The sequence below is a fragment of the Schistocerca piceifrons genome, chromosome 1 (genome assembly GCF_021461385.2).
Source record: "Schistocerca piceifrons isolate TAMUIC-IGC-003096 chromosome 1, iqSchPice1.1, whole genome shotgun sequence".
Classification (NCBI taxonomy): Eukaryota; Metazoa; Arthropoda; class Insecta; order Orthoptera; family Acrididae; genus Schistocerca; species Schistocerca piceifrons.
Window position 1 is genome coordinate 389,577,029 of NC_060138.1, and position 23,066 is coordinate 389,600,094.

The 23,066-nt window shown below is 37.6% G+C and overlaps 1 protein-coding gene across 1 annotated transcript in view; it reads right to left on the reverse strand.

The window, feature by feature from the left end:
* LOC124787095 (sphingomyelin phosphodiesterase 4) overlaps positions 1-23,066 on the reverse strand; it is a 205,221-nt gene that overhangs the window by 87,619 nt on the left and 94,536 nt on the right. Inside the window, exon 8 of the mRNA XM_047254312.1 lies at positions 15,275-15,466. Coding sequence (XP_047110268.1) covers positions 15,275-15,466 — 192 coding nt within the window. The remainder of the gene's footprint in view (positions 1-15,274; positions 15,467-23,066) is intronic.

Genomic DNA, 23,066 nt, shown 5'->3' on the forward strand with positions numbered 1-23,066 from the left:
TCGCTATGTACATCACATTGTCTTGATTCCCATGTGACATTGATGTCTCAGTTGCTGTCACATTACTGTGTAAGTTTGCTCCTTTGATGCTGCTAGAGCTACAGTGAATATTAAACTTTTGGTGGAGCAGTTACTTGTGTAGTCGCCGTAAAGCTATTGGGATTGGGTGGGCAGGAAAATAAAACTGGAGCCCACTGTAATTTTCATTATGGCGTGAGCCTTAATATCAGCAGCACACCCTACACCTTCTGAAAAACAGGGAGGAATATTCCAAGCATACCTGTTGGTATGGGACTTGATATGATACCAGAAGCACTTGATCAGGAATAGAGAATCCAAAAATTCTGAAGGCATCTAATCCAAATAAGTTTTCAGTGTTGGCATCATACATTACTAGCAAGGTCAAGCCCGCACAACTGCTTTATACACTACAGGAGTAGGAAATGTTCCCAATATGAGAATTTGTTGTTTCTTGTAACTCACTAACCGACGAGAGACGGGGACAATGCTGGTGATATGATGGTTGCCTGTTGTCCATGTGGCCTGCTCATGTTGAACAAAACAATAACGGCAAGACTGGAGAGAGCATGTGGCCACTGTTGTGATGCTGACTGCTATTGTTGCTTAGCACAACACTACCCCATGTGGCATGGAGACTGTGGTTGCACAGCCACAATGTCATCTTCCCCTCGTGAGCCAAACGAAAGCCGCTTAGGAGGAGAAGCAGCACTGGCAGCTACCTGACATCAAGCTTCTATCTGATTTCCTGTTGCCTATACTTCAAAGGTCTGGGCAAAGTTCAAAGCTTCTGTGAGAGACATCGTAAAACACATTCAAGATCTTCCCTATTGGGAGCTGTGCATATTATAGCATTGGGAACCACTGAATCAGCATATGAGTCCCAGTGAGTTTCAGTAACAAATGGAATGACACCAAAGCACATGAACTTTTGCTGCCCAAGCTCTGCATGACTGTTGCAGCTGCTTTTGACAAAGGTAGAACTCAACACGAGCAGCAATAACATGACTAATTTTGCAAGGATAATTAGAGAGCAACTGACACATTTCATCAAAAGAGAGACTTGCAGGTTTCTAAGAGGAACTATCTGACACAAAAGGTGATAAACATGAGAAGAAACCCATGACAGAAACAAAGCCTTACACACCTTGGAGTTAGTGACTCTAGAAAATATTGCCGAAGGAGCTTATCATATGCAGCCCAATCTTCTCGATGAACCCTGGCACATCAACAATGCTGACAAACTATTTAGTGCCACAGCGACATCATGCTTCTGACTGGTGAGAGCTTGTTATTGTTCAACAAGAGATTGAAGAATTCCTTCTGCAAACATATTGGCCATAGCGAATTTAGAAACGAAACACGCAGAGTAGAATATTGCAATCATCACCAAAATGTACAAACTTAATATCAAAATTACCACCAACCAACTTTTATTCTGTTTCCACATGAAGGGATACACAAAGACACTGAATGAAGTAGGAATCTGTACAGTCACACTGAACCATAGCATATATTAAAGCACAGTCGAACACCTGAGCAAAACATTTTTCATGTAAACTTTAGTCTGTGGAAGGCCTGGCACACCACCTTATATACGGCTGTTTTGTACACGGTGCAGCGCTTGTTGCGCTGTCTGTAGTTATGCAAGGTGACCTCTTTGGGTCAGCTTTGCAAATTATAAACAGTGCTGTAAAATTTTTAGAAATTGACAGACAAGGCAGTAAAATCATATTGTATATTGTGTTATCAGACCAAAGACTTTGCTGTGTTTTATTATGTTGTTTATTACTATAGGCCTATTTTGGAGTGGTTGTCATATTCAGGTTATCTTCGAAAGGTACATGATTTGGGACAATACTTCAAATTTCTAAGTAGATAATTTACCATATTGTAGAATTATGATTCACTATGTACATCACATTGTCTTGATTTCCATGTGACATTGATGTCTCAGTTGCTGTCACATTACTGTGTAAGTTTGCTCCTTTGATGCTGCTAGAGCTACAGTGAATATTAAACTTTTGGTGGAGCAGTTACTTGTGTAGTTGTTGAATTATGAAAGTTTATTTCATAATGCCATTTTGTGACAGCTGTATTGACAGCTGAGTCAGCGATGTTACATGGTTACAGGCTCCTTGTTTCCATGGTATTCTGTAGGTCACATCTTTGTTCTTACCAGCTATATTATATTGTTTGTATGATTCGTATTTATGTGATTCTACTCCCATGTGTGACTTTATCCTACTTTTTGTTATGGAATTGGTTATGCCAGATAGTGGTGCGGTGCATGATGTTTGTGGCAATTTCTCAATGTTGTTTTCTTAACCCTTTCACTGCTATGGGCGTGTATACACATCCGGCTACACTGTTCCCCAGGCGTCATGGACTTGTATGTGTGTCACCTGGATTTTCCTACAGTGCTACATCTGAATGCGTTCTGAGCCGTTGACCTATCACTGCTGCAGATGATTTACTACCATATCTTTGTATCTTGAATCGTTTGTGAGATAAGACGATTGTTACGATCACATGAATTGTGATGCACAAGAACGTTAATAGGTGCAAAGGGTGCAACTGTCCTTCGGATATAAAACACAATAACTCATGAACGAACTGAGATGGCCTTTTGCTCTCAGTTTTAAATAAAAGTTCGATATCTTATAAAAATTTCATTTCACTGGAATGTATGAGCTAAAATCAACAACATGGAAAATTTACGCAATGTGCATTTACCTCTGCAAAATCTTTAAAATTTTGCATAATGTTTTACTTAATTTGATGCAACGCAGTACCTATGACAGTTAATAAAAGGAAATTCAGTACTTTATCAACCGAAGATATGAAACTTTACCAGATACTAATTATTTCATAACAGCCAGGAAGTTGCATGGACAGAACTGGGCGCATCTCATTAGAACAAAATGACTATTGTTTTGCTCTCAATTTTAAATAAAATTTTGATACCTTATCTACATTTGATTTACTGCAATGTATGAGCTGAAATCAACCATACTCAGAGTTTACGCAAAACATTTTAATCTCTGGAACATGCTAAAATTTTATGCAATGTTTTACTTAATTTGATGCAGCACAGTAAGTATGACGGATACGGAAGAAAAAGAAAAATATCCAGTCCTTTATCAAGTGAAGATATCAGACTAAAATTTCCAAAAAACAATTTTTTTCACTTAATAGTTTCCAAAAAATCTGTTAAATATTTCATATTGGCCAGAACGCCACCTCCCACCATAGGTGTCAGCATCTGGCAAGCAGTGCAGCCATAACAAAAGCAGCCTCTGCATGGAATGCAAAGAGCTCATCAGTAGCAGTTAGACATATGCTTTCCAATGTTTACTATTAATTTCATGGCAACAAAATGTCTGGATGTATTTGTACATTTTTTTTCTGTTCATCTTTCTGTTTGAAAGGATAATTTCAATAAAATTTTCTATGCAACATTTGCATTTCAAATCAGTCTGTTTATTTAGTTTCTTGAGGGTAATTTTGTGTGTGAGAATAATTTTAGATTTTTTCAAGAGTACTCATTAGTGGTCCTTTTTGTGTAACATGTAAAACCTCACACTGAGTTCTATATTGTCTGCTGTGTGTCATACTGTTTTCAAGTGATGGAAGAAAGTTGATGGGTTACAGCTGCTTTCTGTAATGTGTTCTCGGTATTGAATATTGAAATTATGTCCAGTTTGACCCATATAGAATTTATCACGTACTTTACATTGAATTTTACATATACTTGGATCTGAATACATGGTTCAAAAATAGTGTCGTGTCTGGTGAGCAAAATTCTATGTTAGTGTGTTTCCTTAGAATGTTGTTGACAACTGGATGGATAGAGACAGATGTTTTATGAATTTTCAGATGTCCACATAATTTAAGTACCCTAGGATTTATCACCAAACATTCTCTTTCTTTGAAGTCGGACAGAATAGTATAACACTGTTTGATGACTTACTTTGTTTGTGCAGCATAATTGTTTGTGGGATCTCTAGTGATTTCTACGATGTTATTTTCTGTGAAAAAGTAATTTACTTCTTGTAGATAGTAATCTGTTTTAGTATTAATAACAATTACATTTGACAATATTATGAAAAAGATGGCGGAAATGTTGAGTCGCAAAGAGTCACAACAAAAAGATAAAGCATGTAAGCTTTCACTCTGAAGGCCTTCTTCTAAAATACACACACACACACACACACACACACACACACACACACACACACACACGACTACCATCTCTGTCCTTTACGTCATATTGTCATTATTACATCATGGATTTTCCATTGTTTAAACTATTACCTTTGTCTGACTTTATAGTTATTGCAATACTAGATATTAGTTTATCACTAATTTGGCATAATAGCATATAGCTTCTGTACTGGTGTTTGTTATTATGGGTGCTTTCTTTTTCTGTTGCATTCGTTGTCCTAAAAGTGTTTTCGTTTTGTTGTTTTATAGGTAATCGATCTGCCAATCACTATTTTAGTTGTTGCTTTAAGTTGTTTCCTGATAGTGCTTGGAAACTTGCGTTCTGGATTATATTTTTTTAAAACTATTAGACAAGGATTTATAATATAATCTAGAATTGAAATTTAAGTACACTATCAGGAAACAACTTACAACTACAGCTACAATAGAACTAATGCAGCTAGATTACCAATTAAACACAAAAAGAAAATTGTTATTAGTACAGTGAATGCAATACAAAAAGAAAGCACTGACAATTACAAAAATCAGTACAAGGACTGTATGATATTAAGCCAAACTAATAATAAACTAACAGCAAGTAATGCAATAACAAAGTCAGACAAAGGTAACAGTTTAGCCACATTAAAATGTAATGACTATATACAAAAACTAAATGACTTTTTTATGGTAAATAATATCACACAAATCATAATATTATTATATCACACAGCACAAAGTGAACCACAAATGAGTGTTCCTGAAGAAATCAAAATATATATTCACACACACAAAATTTTATTGAAATTATACTTCCAAACAAGAGACAAGTAGAAAAACAAAATCTACAAACATATCCACTGATCATTTTACCATGAAATTAGAAGTAACCATTGGAAATCATATGTCTAAGAAAACAACACTGTAAGACTTGTCTCAACACTATTTGGCATAATCAAGTTATAAAAAAACAATAGGATTAAATTACATATTGGCATAGAATCACATAAACACAAATCATGTAAGCGATATAATATAGTGAGTACAAACACAGGTATGACCAAGCAAATGGCCTGTAAGCACATAACATTGTTGAATGAACTGTCTATGCAGCTGCCACAAAACATCATTATGAAATAAAGTATCATAATTCGACAGCTACACAAATAACTGATCCAACAGAAGTGTAACATCTATTATAGCTCCAACGCCATCAAAGAAGCAAACTTATACAATAGTGTGACAGCACCTGAGACATCAATTTCATAAGGCTATCAAGACCACCTGATGTATGTAGCAGACCATAATTTGAAAATATGTTATACTACCTACTTAAAAATTTGAAATATCATGCCAGACTATGTACTTTTCACGCATGACCTGAAGATGGCAATCATGGTGATAGATCTACAGTAATAAACAATATGAACCAAGATTCATCACCTTCGTCTCTGCATATGCTCCTACTTTATACAGTGATGAAGACACAAAGAATCAGTTCTACCACCAACTGAACAGTACTCTCTCTCTAAAATACCCATTCAAGATAAATTAATTTTACTTGGTGGTTTCAATGCCAGAGTGGGAAGGGACAACTGTTTTTGGAGAGATGTCGTGGGTAAACAAGGGGTGGGAAACTGCAATGCAAATGGATTGTTACTTCTTGGTTTATGTGCTGAGCACGAGCTTTTCATCTCCAATACCCAATTCCGTTTGCGTAACCGCTATAAGACCACATGGATGCACCCACGCTCCAAACATTGGCATCTTATAGACTACGTTATTACGCGACAGCGTGACAAGAAAGACATTCTCATCACAAAAGCAGCACTAAACATCGATGAGTGCTGGACTGACCATAGACTTTTAGTCAGCCGTTTGAGAGTACCAAAGTATCGCAAGCCACGATCCCACTTTTCAAACCCACCACGCAGAAAATTCAACATAAGCAACCTGAACAACAAAAACGTTCGCTCATACTTCCAAGACATACTGTCTGAACGACTTAACAAAGCTCCAGCAACCACAGATGACGTCTAACAAGAATGGACCACATTAAAGAACATCATCAAAGAAACTGCTGAGAATGTTGTTGGTTTTAGTGCACGAAAAAGAAGTGACTGGTTTGATGACAACCATGGAGAAATCCAAGCCATCATCAATGCAAAGCGGGATGCTTACCTATCCCTTGCTCAAGATCCGTCCTGCGCAGAAAAGAAAGCACACTTTCAAGAACTCAAGCAGAAATGTCAAAGTGCAGTAAGGGTAATCAAGAACAAATGATGGCAACAGAAAGCCACAGAACTCCAAAATCTTTCCGATGCAAGGAACCTGCGTGGCTTCTACGCTGGTATTAAAGAGCTGTACGGACCTATCTGCTCCTCATCAGGAACACTGAAAGCTGCTGACAACTCCACCATTCTTACTGAAAGTCAGGACATCTTAAATCGTTGGAAAGAGCACTTCAGCTCACTGTTAAACCGCCCTTCTACTGCCACTGGAGATTTTCTCAAAAATGTCCCACAGCACCCTCCAAAACCCTGGATGGCTGATTCTCCAACTTTTCAAGAATTTTGCAATGCACTCAAGAGTGTGAAACCTGGGAAGGCTCCTGGACCTGACAGCATCCCGATGGAGCTTATTGAGGGTGGCGGCTTGCCTCTAAAAACCAGACTCTTCTCACTCATTCTATTAATGTGGGAAACCTGCAAGGTACCAGCTGACTTGAAGAACTCCACAATTGTCACCATCTTCAAGAAGGGCGACAGAAGCGTTTGTGGTAACTACCGGGGAATATCTCTACTCTCTGTCACTGGCAAAATTTTTGCAAGAATCCTTTTAAATCGCCTCCAGACACTTTCAGAGACTATACTACCCGAGTCTCAAAACGGGGTTTCGACCTTCAAGAGGGACAATTGACATGATTTTCTGTGCATGACAACTACAGGAGAAGTGCAGAGAACAGCAAAAGCCTTTACTACTTGTTTTCTACGATCTAGAAAAGGCCTTTGATACAGTTCCCAGAGAAGCCATGTGGATGGTCTTAAAACGCTTCGGCTGCCCTGAACATTTTGTTGACCTGATTGAAGCTCTCCACGATGATATGACTGGACTGGTCCTCTGCCAGAATGAAACGACTGGTGAATTCCCAATAACAAGTGGGCTTAAACAAGGATGCGTTCTTGCACCAACATAATTTGCATTGCATCTGGCAGGTATGCTTTACGAGACAACCGTAAACAATGCAGGAATAGAACTAAAGTACTGGTTTTATGGAGGATTATTCAACCAGTCCAGACTCCATTCAAAAAGGTTCACCAGTACCACTCGTGTGACAGAGCTGCAGTATGCTGATGACAATGCTTCTCCAGCTCATTCACCTGCAGAGTTGCAGCTGTCAGTTGATTTCTTCAGCAGGGCGTACGAACGATTTGGTCTCTCCATCAATATTCCAAAGACAAAAGTGATGGCGCAGCCAACTCCTGGCTCTTCCATTCCTGACTTCAGCATATCTGTTTGTGATACACCCTTGGAACAAGTGAACCATTTCCTCTACCTGGGAAGCATACTGTCATCTAACTGCTCATCTGGAAAAAGATGTGGATAATAGATTACGTGCTGCCCGTGTAGCATTTGGACGTCTTACAAAGCGTGTCTTCCTGAATAATGACCTAACACTGTACACCGAACTGATGGTGTACAAAGCTGTAGTCATTTCCACACTGCTATATGGTTGCGAAACCTGGACATTATATCGCTGTGATCTGAAGAAACTAGAACGCTTCAACCAACAGAAGCCAAGATATATCATGAACCTGAAATGGGATGACTTCATATCCAACACAGCTGTTCTTGAGAAAGCAAAAATGTATAGCATGGAAGCTCTTATCATTGGGCATCAACTCAGATGGGTTGGACATGTCCAGCGGATGAAAAATGACAGACTTCCACGCCAAATGCTGTACAGCGAAGTGAGCACAGGTAAAAGGCCACAAGGTGCCCCTCTCAAACGTTATAAGGATCAGTACACGAAAAATCTGAAAAACTTGAACATCAATCCGAGTAACTGGTCCACAATAGCAGAAGACCGAAGTCGCTGGCGCTCAGTTACCTCAAATGCTCTTCAAAACTTTGAGCTGGAACATCGAAGAATGGAGAATGACAAACGCCAGAGACGTAAACTCCTCCAGGCTCAGCCACGTCCTCCACCTTCCATCAGCTGTCATGTCTGTGGCCGCCTGTTCCACGCTAGGATTGGATTGCTAAGCCATCAACGACATTTCCACGCCTGAACCGTGACAAAGGAAATCTCAGGAGAGAAATGAAAACTCAGATATGAGTATCAGCCAACGACGAATAAACAATATAACCAACAACAGCAGCATCTTTGGTCCCATAATTAATTGGTCACACGTGCACAAAAATTAAATTGTTGTAGAATATTGCTGAAAGAGAAAGAGGGACAAGGAAGGAAATGATTGAGGATGAAGCTATTTACATTAAGAAGAATGTAAGTATTATAAATATATTTGAGCTGCAGAATTTTTTAATAATTACTTTTTAATAGCAGGTGAAAAAGTTGGTTCTAGAAATTGAGAAGAGGAAGAGAAACAGTGTACTGCTGCAGCAATGCAGAGGAAATTGCGTGAATGAAAATTTCACACACTGCTCTACCTAAAATAAGGAAAATCATTATGGCTTTCACAAATAAATGTTTATATGGAACCGATACCTCCATTAAGACATAACTAAGTTGTGGCTCTATAACAGGTAATGTTCTCATTCACATTGGTAAAAAATTATTAATTTAGCTTATTTTTCCAAACAAATTAAAATATATCACTGTTGGAGACACTTTACAAGACTGATAACTCCATATACAGCAATAACTAGCAGCTAGTTCAGTATTTAGATAATTTCACAAAATACTTGAGAAGTTTATGCTCTCTGTGATCATTATGTATGACTGTTGGATGTTTAAAGTGCGCGTCATTTATGTTGGCGGCCGAGTTTAGGTTCGTTCTGCGCATCTGACGTCACAAAACACAGTCAGCCAATGAACAGAGAACAGCGGTGCCACATCTCGACTGCACTGCAGAGCATGGACGAGTGTCTTCAGATTTAGAAACGTTCAGTCATAAATAAAGTAATAGAACAAAAGCAATGTCTTGATAGCAGACATTCTTTTATAGAAATTTTGGAAAAAGCATTCTTTATACCAATTGCTTCATATTATATTAATTAATTAAACCAAACAAGCAATAAGACTCCTAATTCAGGCGATAGCACTCTCACGAACCGCTTTTTCGCAATAAAGAACAGCGGTAATTGTTTATTTCCTATTGTACTTCGACGAAGCGTGAGTAATTCATAGTCATACCAACAGTGTTTGTCAGTATTTTGCATGACGTGTTATTGTCCTCAGTGTTGTGTAGTCAGACGAGGTGCGTTAGCGTAACGGTTAAGGTGTGGGGCTGCTATGTGAAAGGTTATGAGTTCAAACCTTGTTCGGTGCTTAGTATTTTCATTATTAAAAAACAATATCGAAGTGCCTTACTTTACGAATTTTATTCGTTTTAATGCAATTTTTTGAAATTTCTAGTGCTTTGTCTCTTCATTAACCCTTTTGCAGCTGCAGACACGTGCTCGCCGCATTCCGCACTGTGCGCGATTTTGTCATCACTGCACTGCTCGCCTGTGCAGACACATGGTGTTCCCACTGCTTTGACACACTTATCATTCAGTTTCACAAAAACTATTTGGCCCACAAATTTGAATTTTACACATCTTCTTGACTGATACCTTCCCCCCATAAATGACTTAATTTTGTTTCGATGTTCAACGCAGTTATTATGCAGCTTTAAATGTAGTAAACCATTGCACGAAATTTTGAAGAGTTGGCAGAGGTAGAAGTCCATAGCGTATACTTTCCGTATGGTCGATTTTAGTTGCCACAATGTTGAGAATGAAATGGGGACAAGATACCTGAATTTCATATAAAATTTACTGTATAACAATATCTCATTTAATTTAAGTACGACATAGGTGTCGTACGTAATATTGAGAAATATTCCATCTTTCGCGACTGTAATAAAAGTATTATTTACACCGGACGCGTTTGGCTTTATTTTAAAGCACTTCAATCAAGGAAAGGTATGGCACATACACAATGGTACTCATGTTCTCTTTCTTGTTTTTGTTCCACAGTCGCAGTTTTACCAATGGTACTGAAATATATTCCTCTTCTGCAACTGTAATAAGGGGCTTATTTAGACCAGACGCGTTTCTCTCTTTTGAAGCATCTTCAGTGGACAGTATTTTGTCTCCTCCATTGCCAAGTCACCTTTCGTAGTTTTGTGCTGCGGTAACACAATATTCAACGTTTGTGTTGGCAGATCAGTGTTTTAGCACTTCACTGATAGACGGTATATTTAAGTCCTAATGTTTTTGTAAGTCCACAGTTTTGTTTAATGTATTTTGTCTACTTCCTTTTGATTGATTGAAGTGCTTTAAAATAAAGCCAAACGTGCTCAGTGTAAATAAAACTTCTGTTACAGTTGCGAAAGACGGAATATTTCTCAATATTACATACGACACCTATGTGGTACTTAAATGAGCTATTGTTATACAGTAAATTTTATATTAAATTTAGGTATCTTGTCCACATTTCATTCTCAACATTGTGCAACTAAAATCGACCATACGGAAAGTATACTCTATGGACTTTTACCTCTGCAAACTCTTCAAAATTCCATGCAATGGTTTACTATATTTAATGCTGCATAATAACTGCGTTGAACATCGAAACAAAATTAAGTCATTTATGGGGGGAAGGTATCAGTCAAGAAGATGTGTAAAAATCTAATTTTTGGGCCAAATAGTTTTTGTGGAATCGATTGATAAGAGTGTCAAAGCAGTCGGAACACGATGTGTCTGCACGGGCGAGTAGTGCAGTGACAAAATCGCGCACAGCGCGGAATGCAGGGAGCACGTCTTTGTAGCAGCGAAAGGGTTAATGCGGCCGTGGTGGCTTTGCTTCATGAACTGCGCGCTCCCCCCTAAACGTAAGCTTGCGAACTATGCTATACTATGGCGCTGCTTCTATTGGTGCGTGCGTCATGTGCAACTGGCAACGCAGCAATCTCCTGCGTCTGGGCGGGCATGCGCGAGCCACCAAGATAAAAGAATTGAACTATAGTATGTCACAGTTTGGATTTCATTTGTTCATCATGTTTATTCAAATCGGCTGTTCCACTGAGGAAGCTATATACACGTTCATGTATGTTAAAATATCAAAGATTTCTTGATTATTTCAATTTTGATTAATGGAGAAATTGTTATGAGATGCAGGTTTCAGCACAAGCCTGAGACAGAGGACACAGTCTTGTATACACTACTGAATACTTAAAGCGAGGGGGGGGGGGGGGGGGGGGGGGAACACACACACACATAAAGAACTGCTAAAACATTTAGGTATAGCTAGCAGTTTGAGAATAACACAGAAATATTCTACATAAAATACTAGAAGGAAATATTATCTTCTCTTCACTGTAATGAATCTAAGTTTGGCACTGGTATGAGTGAAACACATAACTACAAAACTCTTTTAATAATTTGCTAATGGAAATATAATGCCTGACAGGTAACAGAGATATTTTCAGATAGACTAAACTTGTTTCTCCAGAACAACTCCTTGAATATCATGGAGGAATTCTTGAATAAGCAATGAATTAACAAACTTGTAAATGGCCAGCATGTAACCAAATACAGATTCTTTCACAACCACTATTACAGGCTTCTAGGAGTTAGAAGGGGAACTGAATACGAGTAAATACAGTTCTTAGAAGGAATCCATGCCTGGAAATGTACTGTTTGGGTGTAAATCATGTTTGAGGATTGGTTCACTTTGAAATCTCGTTCTTCACAGTATACACACAGTGGTGGCAGTTCAATGACCTGGATTCCTTACAGGAGCCCATGGCACGGCAATGTTTTGTGTACTTACTGTCAGGTTGCTTCCTGCACGATGAAGGATGTCCTCCTCAAAACCAAGATTGCCAAACATCTGTGGAGCACCACAGCCAACTCTCCAGTTACAAATGTACCAGTTTCTTCCACTCCTTATTTTAATCAGATGACATTGTATGTGATGTTATTAAAAAGGAAAACAGTTCCTAATGTTCAGCAAAATTATATTCATTTGATTTGTTCACCAACTGACTTTCGGCTTCTCAGTTCATCTTCAGACAACAACTGAATGTCACAAACACAGATACAGATAAATATGATGTGTGGCTTACACAGATATTATTTGTACAGAAGATACAAAATGACAAAGTGTTTACACAGGAAGACATTGCAATAATTACATTAACTAAAAAAAGAGGAGGTTAAAAAGCTTTTACCTGGAGATACATTTAACAAACAATGAGAAATAATATGAATTTACAGTTTGAATCTAGTATTTGTAACGAAAACTTTATTTAACAAAGGGGAAACTGAGTCCAATCATTTAATACTAGCCTGGTATTCTGTGTCGTGCGTGTTGATTCCAATGGGGTCATCTTTCTGCTTTTCTTGACATAATGTAAAACTTCACATTATACATCATATGACTAGTTTTCTGCTAAAAGATGATCAGTACAGGTTGGTTCTTTCTTCCGCAATTGTCAGCTTCTCTCATATTCATGTAGCCTAACGATCACAGCTTTGCCTGACTGAACGTAATACACTTTTTCATACTGCTTGCAAGTAATTTTATATAAACCACTCTGTGCCAAGGGTTACAATTTGTGTTTACTATTGATTAAAAAAGTTTTGACATGTCATTGGTATTAAAATGTAGGTCTGTAATGTGAGACTTCAAACTTTTATAAGATTGTCTGAAATGCTGAAAATATATGAAAATTTGCACCAAGATTTGTAACTACTGAGTGACTGCTGTTGGTCAGCATACTGAAGTAGTTTAATTTTATTCATTTTCGTTTTCGTGGCATATTACCAATTAGGGCAGAACTATAACCATTGCTGGAAGCAATTTGTTTGATGGTTTGTAGTTCTATTTGGAATGTTGATCTTGATACTGCACCAGATATGAGGTGATGCACCACCAAATGGAAAACTGCATATTTTGTGGATGCTGGGAACACATAGGGATTATTTTATCAGTAGCTATGCTTTTCTGTAAATGCTAAATTTGTGTTTTCTCTAACTGATGTCTATATTATTGTCCAAGAAATTTATAGAACAGCACCACTGTAAGCTGAATTTTCTTATGTTAAGAGTTTAAATGCTGTACTAATGTGTCTAATTGTCTAGTGGTGCCAGCTTACAAACACAGCACATCATCATCAAAATATCCAATTCAATTGTTCTTTCTGTAAGAAAATTTGTTCAAACTGTCAGTGAAAATACCTTTAGAAATTAAATACATTACTACAGCATTTAAACTCAAAACACAAGAAAATTCAGTTTACAGTGGAGCTGGTAAGTTGTTCTATAAATATGTCTGGCCATAATATAGATACTAGTAAAAGAAAACACATATTTAACATTTACAGAAAGACATAGCTTCCGATATGGTACTTACTGCAAGCTCCCAGCATCCTTACAGCCACAAACATGTAGCTTTCTACTCAATGATGCATCGCATCAGATCTGTTGCATTATCAAATCAGCTTTTCAAACAGAACTACAAACCATCAAACAAATTGCTTCCAACTTCTGCCTTGATTGACAATATGCTACAGAAAAAGAAAATGAGTAAAATTACACCACTTCTGAATGCTGGCCAACACCAGTCACTCAGTGGCTATGGATCTTGATGCAAAATTCCATATTCCGGCAAAATTTCTGACAACCTTGCAAAAAGGTTAAAGTCTCACAGTTACAGAATATCGATAACATATCAAATATTTTATTCAGTAGTAAAGACAAATTGCAACCCTTAGCACACAGTGGTGTATGTAAAATCACTTGCAAGTAGTGTGAAAGTTTACTGGTCAGTCAGGCAGAGCTATGGCAATCAGGCTACATGAACATGAGAGAAGTTGGCGACTGCAGGAGAAAGGTCACCAGCTGCTGATCATCTTTTAGCAGGAAGCCATTCAAGTGTCATAGAATATTAAGTTTCACATTTGTCAAGAAAAGCAGAGATGACCCTACTGGAAATCAACACACGACAGAATGTCAGCCTAGAATGGCTATGATTGGACTTAGTTCCCATTTCCACTTTGTTAAATTAAGTTTTCATTACGAATACTACAATCAAACTGTAAATTCATCTTATTTCTCATCAATTTAATCGTATCTCCAGATAAAAACTTTGTTTAAGTCCTTTTTTAATTAGTGTTGTTATTGTAATGCTTTCCCATATAAACACTGTCTTTTCTGTACCTTATGAAGAAATAATATCTTTTTAAGTCACACACTATGTTTCTCTGTTTTTGTAACATTCAGTTGTCACCTGAAGATGGACTGAGAAGCCAAAAGCCGGAAAGTGACCAAACCAAACAAATATAATTTTGCAGAACATCAGGATTTGTTTTCCTTTTAATATTATCATCACTTTCTGCCCAGCACCAAATGGAAATTCAGTTAATGTTTGTTCTGAAAATGATTACAATCTCTGAACTTATGTTATATCCAAATGGTACATTTGTAAGAATTGTGAAGCACCCTGTGTAGTATATACAATTAATTCTACAATATTTTGTCCAACTGACATTCCCGATCATAACATTTATTACGAATATGGTCTATGGAAGGTGGAGTCAGTTAACTAACAATGTAACGGAGTAGCGAACAAGGAGAGTTGTTGCCAGTGGTCACTGGCATCTGGTAAAAGTGAAGAATTGAGAAGCAGATGCACAGATAATTAAGTGACTTTTTGTGCTTTTCTTTTCAGTGCGATTTACAAAACACACTAATATCAATGCAACAAGTGTCAAAAATTAATGCACACAACTAAAAATGTAATGCGGGTGTATGGACAAAACCTATCCGGATACATTTTTTTTTTTCCTTTCCAAATCAGATGAGTACTGCAACAAACCTTAGAAATCCCAGGTTCTGAAAAAAGTGGTTGATAGTTTTCGAATTCAGTAAGTGGCTGTTGATGTTGATGCTGGATAAGTCCTTGCCACTTGTTAGGAATTTTTGGTACAGGTCCTGAGCGATCTGCTGAGGGATCAAATGATTTTTCCAATTCAGAGAGAACTTGTGAAAGGCCTGGCTGAGAGAAGACCTGCAACAAAGCAAACATATGACATCAGGAACATTAACCTTATTATCTTCAATTGCCACATGCCGCAAAACATTGTCAAACCCAAAAATAAACGTCCAGACATCATTATACGAAATAACAACTTATTAAAAATTATCAAATTGTATGAAAGAGTAGCACACAGCCTCTGCCCATTAATTACACGGGGTGTATACGTGGACAAGGAAAAACAATTCCCAGATTTTTCCCAGTTAAAAATACATTTTCTCCCAGATGAAAATACACTTTTTCCATGTAAAGTATCAGTATATTTTCTCTCCGAACAGTAAAAGTTATCAATCCTTTGGATGGCTATGGTTTTATACACCGGCGTATAATTTCTCGGCACTTTAGAAAACGAAACTCAGGGGGGAAAAAAAGTAAAAAACCACATTTTGGAAAGATCTTTGACACGCTGCAACATGTACGCTGTATATTTTCATATTACCAAAGTATAAATGCGAATTCCACTAAAAACCAAATGTTACTTTCTGAAGCATTGAAAACGAGACTGCGATGCGTTTTTGAAAGCCACTCACAGCTCATGTCATGTGATCTTGCCAGGTGATGACATCAGATATTCGGAGTATACTACACGTGATGTAGTCAGCCAATAGCTGTTGAGTAGCGTGAACACACAAATAGGAAAAATTGATGGTCTAAATTAATATACATAGTGTTGCCACAAGAAAAACATAGCTTTCACATATCATATTGGTCTCTAAGATTTGTGGGGACATAGGACTACTGGCTCACCCCCCAATACCATCACGACCCTACCGCAGTGAGAACAACTGTACCTTTGCCAGATCAGTTCTCTGTAGTACGCGCTCTATGCTACACCATACACTATCTTAATGTGTTTCTGGTAACACTTATCCTTGAGGAAACTGGAGCCTTACTTGCAACACTGTAAACCCCACTGCCATTTAAAGTCTTAAGAATCAAAGAATGAATGTGAAACAACATTATACTCTTAAGTTCACACTATTTCTCTGTAATTGCCTCTAATGAATTCAGGTATCTCATCAAGATTTTATACTGTGTAATAATATTATGGAAAGGAAAGTTGCTACTACCATACCACAGAGATGCTGTATCACAGGTAGGAACAACAAAAAGACTGTCGCAAAGTGAGTTTTCAAGCCAACAATGCCTTTGTCGAAAATTGGCAACACACACACACACACACACACACACACACACACACACACACACACACACACACAATGACAGTCTCTGGCAGCTGAAGCCAGACTACTCTGTTTTAAATACAAACTACTGTTCCACACATATTTTCATTTTTCCTGTCTATCTTGGCAGGCTGTTACAGCAAATGGTTTCAAAGTGTTTCTAAACAAACAAAAACAGTTTTGGTTGCGAAATTATTTAATGTCAATGACACGTTCCACCCTTTTGAGGCATCATCAGATTGTCTATAAAAATGAGCAAACCAATCAATTAAATACAAGTGAAGGAAAGAAGGCAGAGTCCTATCTTGCACAGCTACATAGACGATGCGAACTAAAAGTAATAAAACTTATGTAAAAGTACGATAATGATCGAAGCAGAAGAAATGAATTAAAATTTGTGCTGGTGGAGAGGGCACTGCTCTCAACTTGGGTAGTTCGTGCAGCAATATTAACCATGGTGCTGTGGTGATGTGATAGTTAGCATTTCTGCCTAGCAAGCAAGAACACCCTAGTTTGAGTCCCGGCCGCAGCACCAATTTTAAATCATTTCTTCTGCTTCGATCATTACCGTAGATCTAGAAGAGACTTAAACCTCTCAGGGAAAAATTTAACTATAAGATTTATGTAAAAGTAGCTGCATATAAGAGCGATCAGTCCGTTTTACATTATATGTGGTTTTATAATATAAAATGGACACCAAGGTAACCGAACATATAATCCATCCATCATGAAGCATCTAAACCACGAAGTGGACATAGTGAAAGGAGACAAACAGTCAGAATAACACCGAGAAAGTACAAAAATGTGGCAGAATAATTTCCAAAGTTACTGTATATTACCTTGAGCACATCAGCCGGCTCCGCTGTGGCTGTACAAGAACGGTCCACGGTTTGAGTTGCAAACGGCACAACGTCTGTACTGATGCATGCGCACGCGTACACGCACACACACACGCATGCACACACACGCACACACACAAAATTACTATGACAAACTGATATACAGATATATAATGCGGCAAGAAGTACCTAGGTGGTGTACATGACCGGCTTACGGCACATTTTCGAAAAACAAAAGTGTGTAAAACCAGTAATTAAAATGAGGGTAGTCGCAGTGAGACTGACATCCGTTAAAAATTATTCAGTGCAGTAGACAATAATACTGAAGGTCCCTCAGAGGTTGTTCAAGCTGCTGTCCCAGCAGTTGTGGGAGGTATTCTTACAACACTGATTTTAGATACCAGTGCAAGTGTAAACGTGACAGACGCTAATTTCTTTAAGAAAACAGCACAGTCTGTAAATATTCTGGCTTTGCCAGTTCAAAAGCGAGTGGTATCTGGTGCTATCATTGCCAGAGGCCAGACAGTTATGTTGCAGGCACAGATAGATGAATTTGAGAACAGAGTGGATGAATTCACTTTTCTCATTGCGAAAACTTTAACCGTGTCCTGTATCGTAAGCACGGAATTTGTGCGGGAACAGGACATAAAGACAGACCTCCCGCATGGGGAATGCCATATAACGTTGGAGGTGACGAGTTTGTTTTGAATCTTATGAAGACAAAAGCGAAACACAGCCGGCTGTGCCAAGGAATACAAGTTAAAATGATTAAGAATAGAGTGCTGTGGGTGAAAGACCATTCACAGTGCATGAAGCCTGCAACTTAACTAAAGAACAGAGGGTTAAACGAAAAAGATTCTTCGCTCATAAGATGCATATCCGAGGAGAGAAAAACATTATTGGATGAACAGAAAATGGAATTACGTGTATTACTGGAGAAATATGTCCAGGAATTTTCATTAAGGCCTGTCGTGATTAAGGACTGTGTGTACTGGATGGAAGTCATACCGCATAAAACTTACTGCTATGCAACCTATTCTGTCCCACAGCCCAGAAGGGACGCTGTCAGACAAGAGCTCCAAAAAATGATACAGTGGTGCATCACAGAGCCTTCCCTTTCACTACGCAGCAGCTCATTATTAGCTGTGGGCAAGGCAGGCAGAGGGGTATGCCTTGTTCTTGATGCATGATCTATCAACAAAATAATTGTTCCGGTAAGAAGCACGCCAGAAGTTTTATTATCAACAAAAGGATCTGAAGAAATGTGTTCAGTGAGGATGTTTGCACAGATGTCAAACTATTTTGTCTTATATATTTTATCTACAAACCTTTATTGTGAATGTATACATTTAAGGATAGCACTAGAAGATGCATAAAATTACTAACATTCATTTGACATTAGAAGCAGTGGTAATGATCTTTTAGTTTTAAGTATCTGCTGAAAATAAGTAGCAGTCCAAAATTAATGGACATAAATATTACCAATCATTACACACACACACACACACACACACACACACACACACACACACACACACAAAATCAGTAATGATTTTTTAGTTTTAAGAATCTGTTGAATATAAGTAGTATTCAGGAAGTTTTTCTACGTGTTTTCATGAAAGTATGTTTATGCTGCCAAAAGTGATTCTACGTAATGAGAAAGTATCTTTCTACAGCACTACAACTGTGAAATACGAAAATGAGGACCGCATATTTTGTCAGTGAAAAGGTTATTTTCAGCATTAGTTGTATGAAGTCTAGAGGTTTGACAAGTTTATTAGGGAAGATATTTCTGTATAGGTAAAGTATAGTTTAAGGAAAGGTGATGAACAAAAGCCACATGAGAACTGAAGTTATGTTTTTTATAATGTGTTACCTAGAACAACGTAAACAGATGAACTGCTACTTGCAAGTAAGTGTATATCGAGCAAGACACAGTAATATTCAGTCTAACTACTTACGTTGTGGTAAGCACTTTTCTTTCCAAGTTTAATTTCTATGGAACAAATATGCGATACACTTAGACACAGAATAGTGCCAAGTACAGAACAATTAGTTAAACCTGGTAGTGAACTGTATGTAAACTGAGTACATTCTTGGCCACATTTGTGCTTTATAGAATGACACTAAACTGAGCTTATCATTTACTGAAAGAAATGATGCACAGGCCAAGCAATAACTATAATCAAACTGTAAATATTAGTATGTAGCAGCATGAAAGACAGCATTTCTAGTTGATAAGTCAAACAGAAGCCAGTACAAGGTGCTATTGGACTGATATTTCATTTTGTATGTAAATATTTATATGTATGCTAATCTCTTACTTATCTGTTTAATATGAGTTGATATGAGTTTTATTTTGAAAGAGAGAATTGCTATGTAAAGACAGACTAGCACACTTTATTCAGAATGATCCCTTATATGTTAAGAGACGTGAGACCATGCGTTATGCGAGTTTATGCAGAGCAGGAGGTTGGATTTTTGCCACATGTGATTTCGGAGGCATGTGTTAATTTTGTGATCACAGTCTGCGGTGTTTGGATTTTGTTTATGCTTTGCTCTTTGCCAATCTGCTCCAAAAATAGAATTATTTCATGGGTATATGGTAATAGGACAATAACCTACGTAATGGTACTCAATCTCTAAAATATAAAAAGAGGGAAATAAAGAATTTTGTGAACATCAGACCACAAGCAATGCATTGGAAGAAACACAGATAACATACCAAAAACACACAAGTGACACTTTATTCATGTGAAGCCACTTGTAAGAAAGACAAATGTAAAAACTATGTCAGTTAATTTGTACAAGAAGTAAATGCGATCCATGGAACGAACAGACTTGTGCAGGTAAGAAAAAGGAACTCATTTATTTATAAGTGAAGATTGTGATGTGAACTGGTGGACAACGGTCATAATAGGACATTCGAATGAGTGACATTGAGTACCCAAAATGGATAAAGCAAATAAGTGTTACATGAAGTGAACAGTTTGTGTGTCAAACTCACCATTGTGAACTGCATGCCAACGCAGTGAGAAGTCCTGTGCAAATGGTTTTTTTTTTTTTTTTTTTTTTTTTTTTTTTTTTTTATGTGTACACACACATTGACACATGTATCCACACACAAAAAGGATTTAGTGAACTTATAAAAGGTATTATTGCACTGGCGAGGCAACAGACGAGTAAAAGAATGGCTCGTCAATAAACAAACACTGTGTGAAAGTGTGATTAATTGTTACCCCACATAAACTTTGCAGTTGTACACAGAGTGATTTTTTTTTTTTATGTACCAATTCTAAACAGTGATCTCCTTGAAATGCCTGTGCTTAACACTAAAAAACATATACGAGTATTGTGTGTAGACGAAGTCGGTGGACAAGAACTCGACTTACTTAGTTTCAAAATACGTCATGATCTGTAGACAGCGTTGCCAACTACGAACTAGTGAGAACTAAAGTTCCAAAAGAAAGAACTGGATCAGAAGATCTATAAACACGAAAGGCAATAATGAAAGTGAACTCTGTTACACTAATCAAATTTTTCCTAGGGCAACTCTGCGTTATTGAACTAATTTTTGTAGACCTGATACTGCTTTGCTTTGATTTTCATGTGTCGATGGAGAGAAAAAGATCGTGATTTAATGTAGGGAATGTATTTTTGTGCTATTCCGAAGGAATGTTCCTGAGAAATGTTTATATATTGCTCTGTCATCCAAGTTGAAGGCAGCTGCCATAACTTGTTTTGGACTACATAAAAGCAGGAGCTGTGAGGTCTCTCCTTCTCTCATTTGTTTTCGATGGATGTTTCATAAAATGTAAGTGTCGCTCTCGTATCTGTAACTTTTGGTTAAGTAATTACATTAATTTTATTATAAAAGTCGTGTTTGAATCAAGAAACCTACTCTCCTCTTCCACTAATGCCACATCTCAATTTATTATGATGCATTTTAGAACTTTTTCAGGCTGCAGTGAAGGAGAGTTGCTGACGAATTGTTTGGTGGTCACAACCGAATGCTACTATTGTTCAATCGGCATTTACTTCATCAAACTTTTATTTCAGCATCCTTGAGATATCTTTTACTAATCTTTTCTATCAGTAGGCAAGGTAACTACACAAAATGCATAATTGTGAGATCGGTCACTGGCCACTAAACAATTCGATTGGTCAATGGTCTTGTCGGTCTGACGCGAATCTGATGCTGTATGGTGAAATGCAATTTCATTAATAACTAAAACTAATTTTCTATGCACCTTCTACCATTTCAGGAGCTTTACCACTAAGCAGAGTTGATCTAAAAAATTTTATAATATAACAACATTATTTTACTTTTTAAAATATCAGCAATATTTTAAGAGATAACATAGATGTCAAATAAAGCTAAACTTTTAAGTGAAGCACTTAACAGAACCAAAATCTACACTAATAATAAAACAATCATTTCTTCAAAACTGCCAGACAAATTTTCATGAGGTTACCAACTGACACAGTTTATGAAGTGTCTAATGCAGAGCAAATGATTTTTTGTTGTTTCAAATGGCAGAAAGAGTCAATGGAGAATGCAGGAGAACAGCTTTCCCAAGGAAGTGTGCTGGCTCCAATATAAAGTAACATACTACCAATAATCAGCCACTGAACACTGGGAACCTGGTGCTTCATCTACACACACGACACAGCTGCTGCTGCTGCTGCTGCTTCTCAGGGAATGGCATTTGAAGACGTAGAATCCAATCTAAATCTATTTTCAAAGAACTTGCTATCTACTATCACAACGTCACTTGAAATTCAACACAGATAAAACCCAAATGTGTGTGTTCCCCTATACAATAAAGAGGTAAGAATGTTTGCAAACATTGTAACTTCTTTGATGATAATACTCAGTAAATGTCTGAAAATGGCCCTGTAAGCCGAAAACCGGTAAACAAAATAAAAGTAATATTGTAGAACAAAAGCAAACTGGTGCTTTTCATTTATTAGGTAAGAAGAAAGTTAAACATAACCTGGAGAGGACACAGTCTAAATGATTGTGCCCATCTCCAATATCTAGTGTCAAAGTCTGATTGTGCCTTAATCTACAAAGAACAGTGTATAGACACCAGACACAAGGTATGCACCAGAAACAACCTCATCCATAAGCTGACCTAACACCACATGGGGTCCCATTGCAGCATCCCCTGCACATGTGCAGTTGTTTTATATTTCTCTGCTGTGGAGTATGCCACGTCAGTCTGGACGAACTCTGGGCATGGCTCTTCACGAGACAGGCTGGGTAGTCACAGGGTGGCTATGATAAACCCCAGTCAACAAGATATTTCTACTCAAGGGAGCAGCACCTTCACATGTAAGAAGACAGGTAGCAGCAGAGAATGAAAAGAAAAAGCAAGAAACGGATTCAAGGCATCCACTGTTTGGAACTCACACTTATCCATCACTTCCTACTTACAACTGTACCAATTCCAAGTTCAGCAGAAAAACTGAGATGTGGAGAATAAAGTCTCCTGTAGGATTATGGACAGAAAAAGATAAAGTACATTCAGGCTTCCATCTTCAATA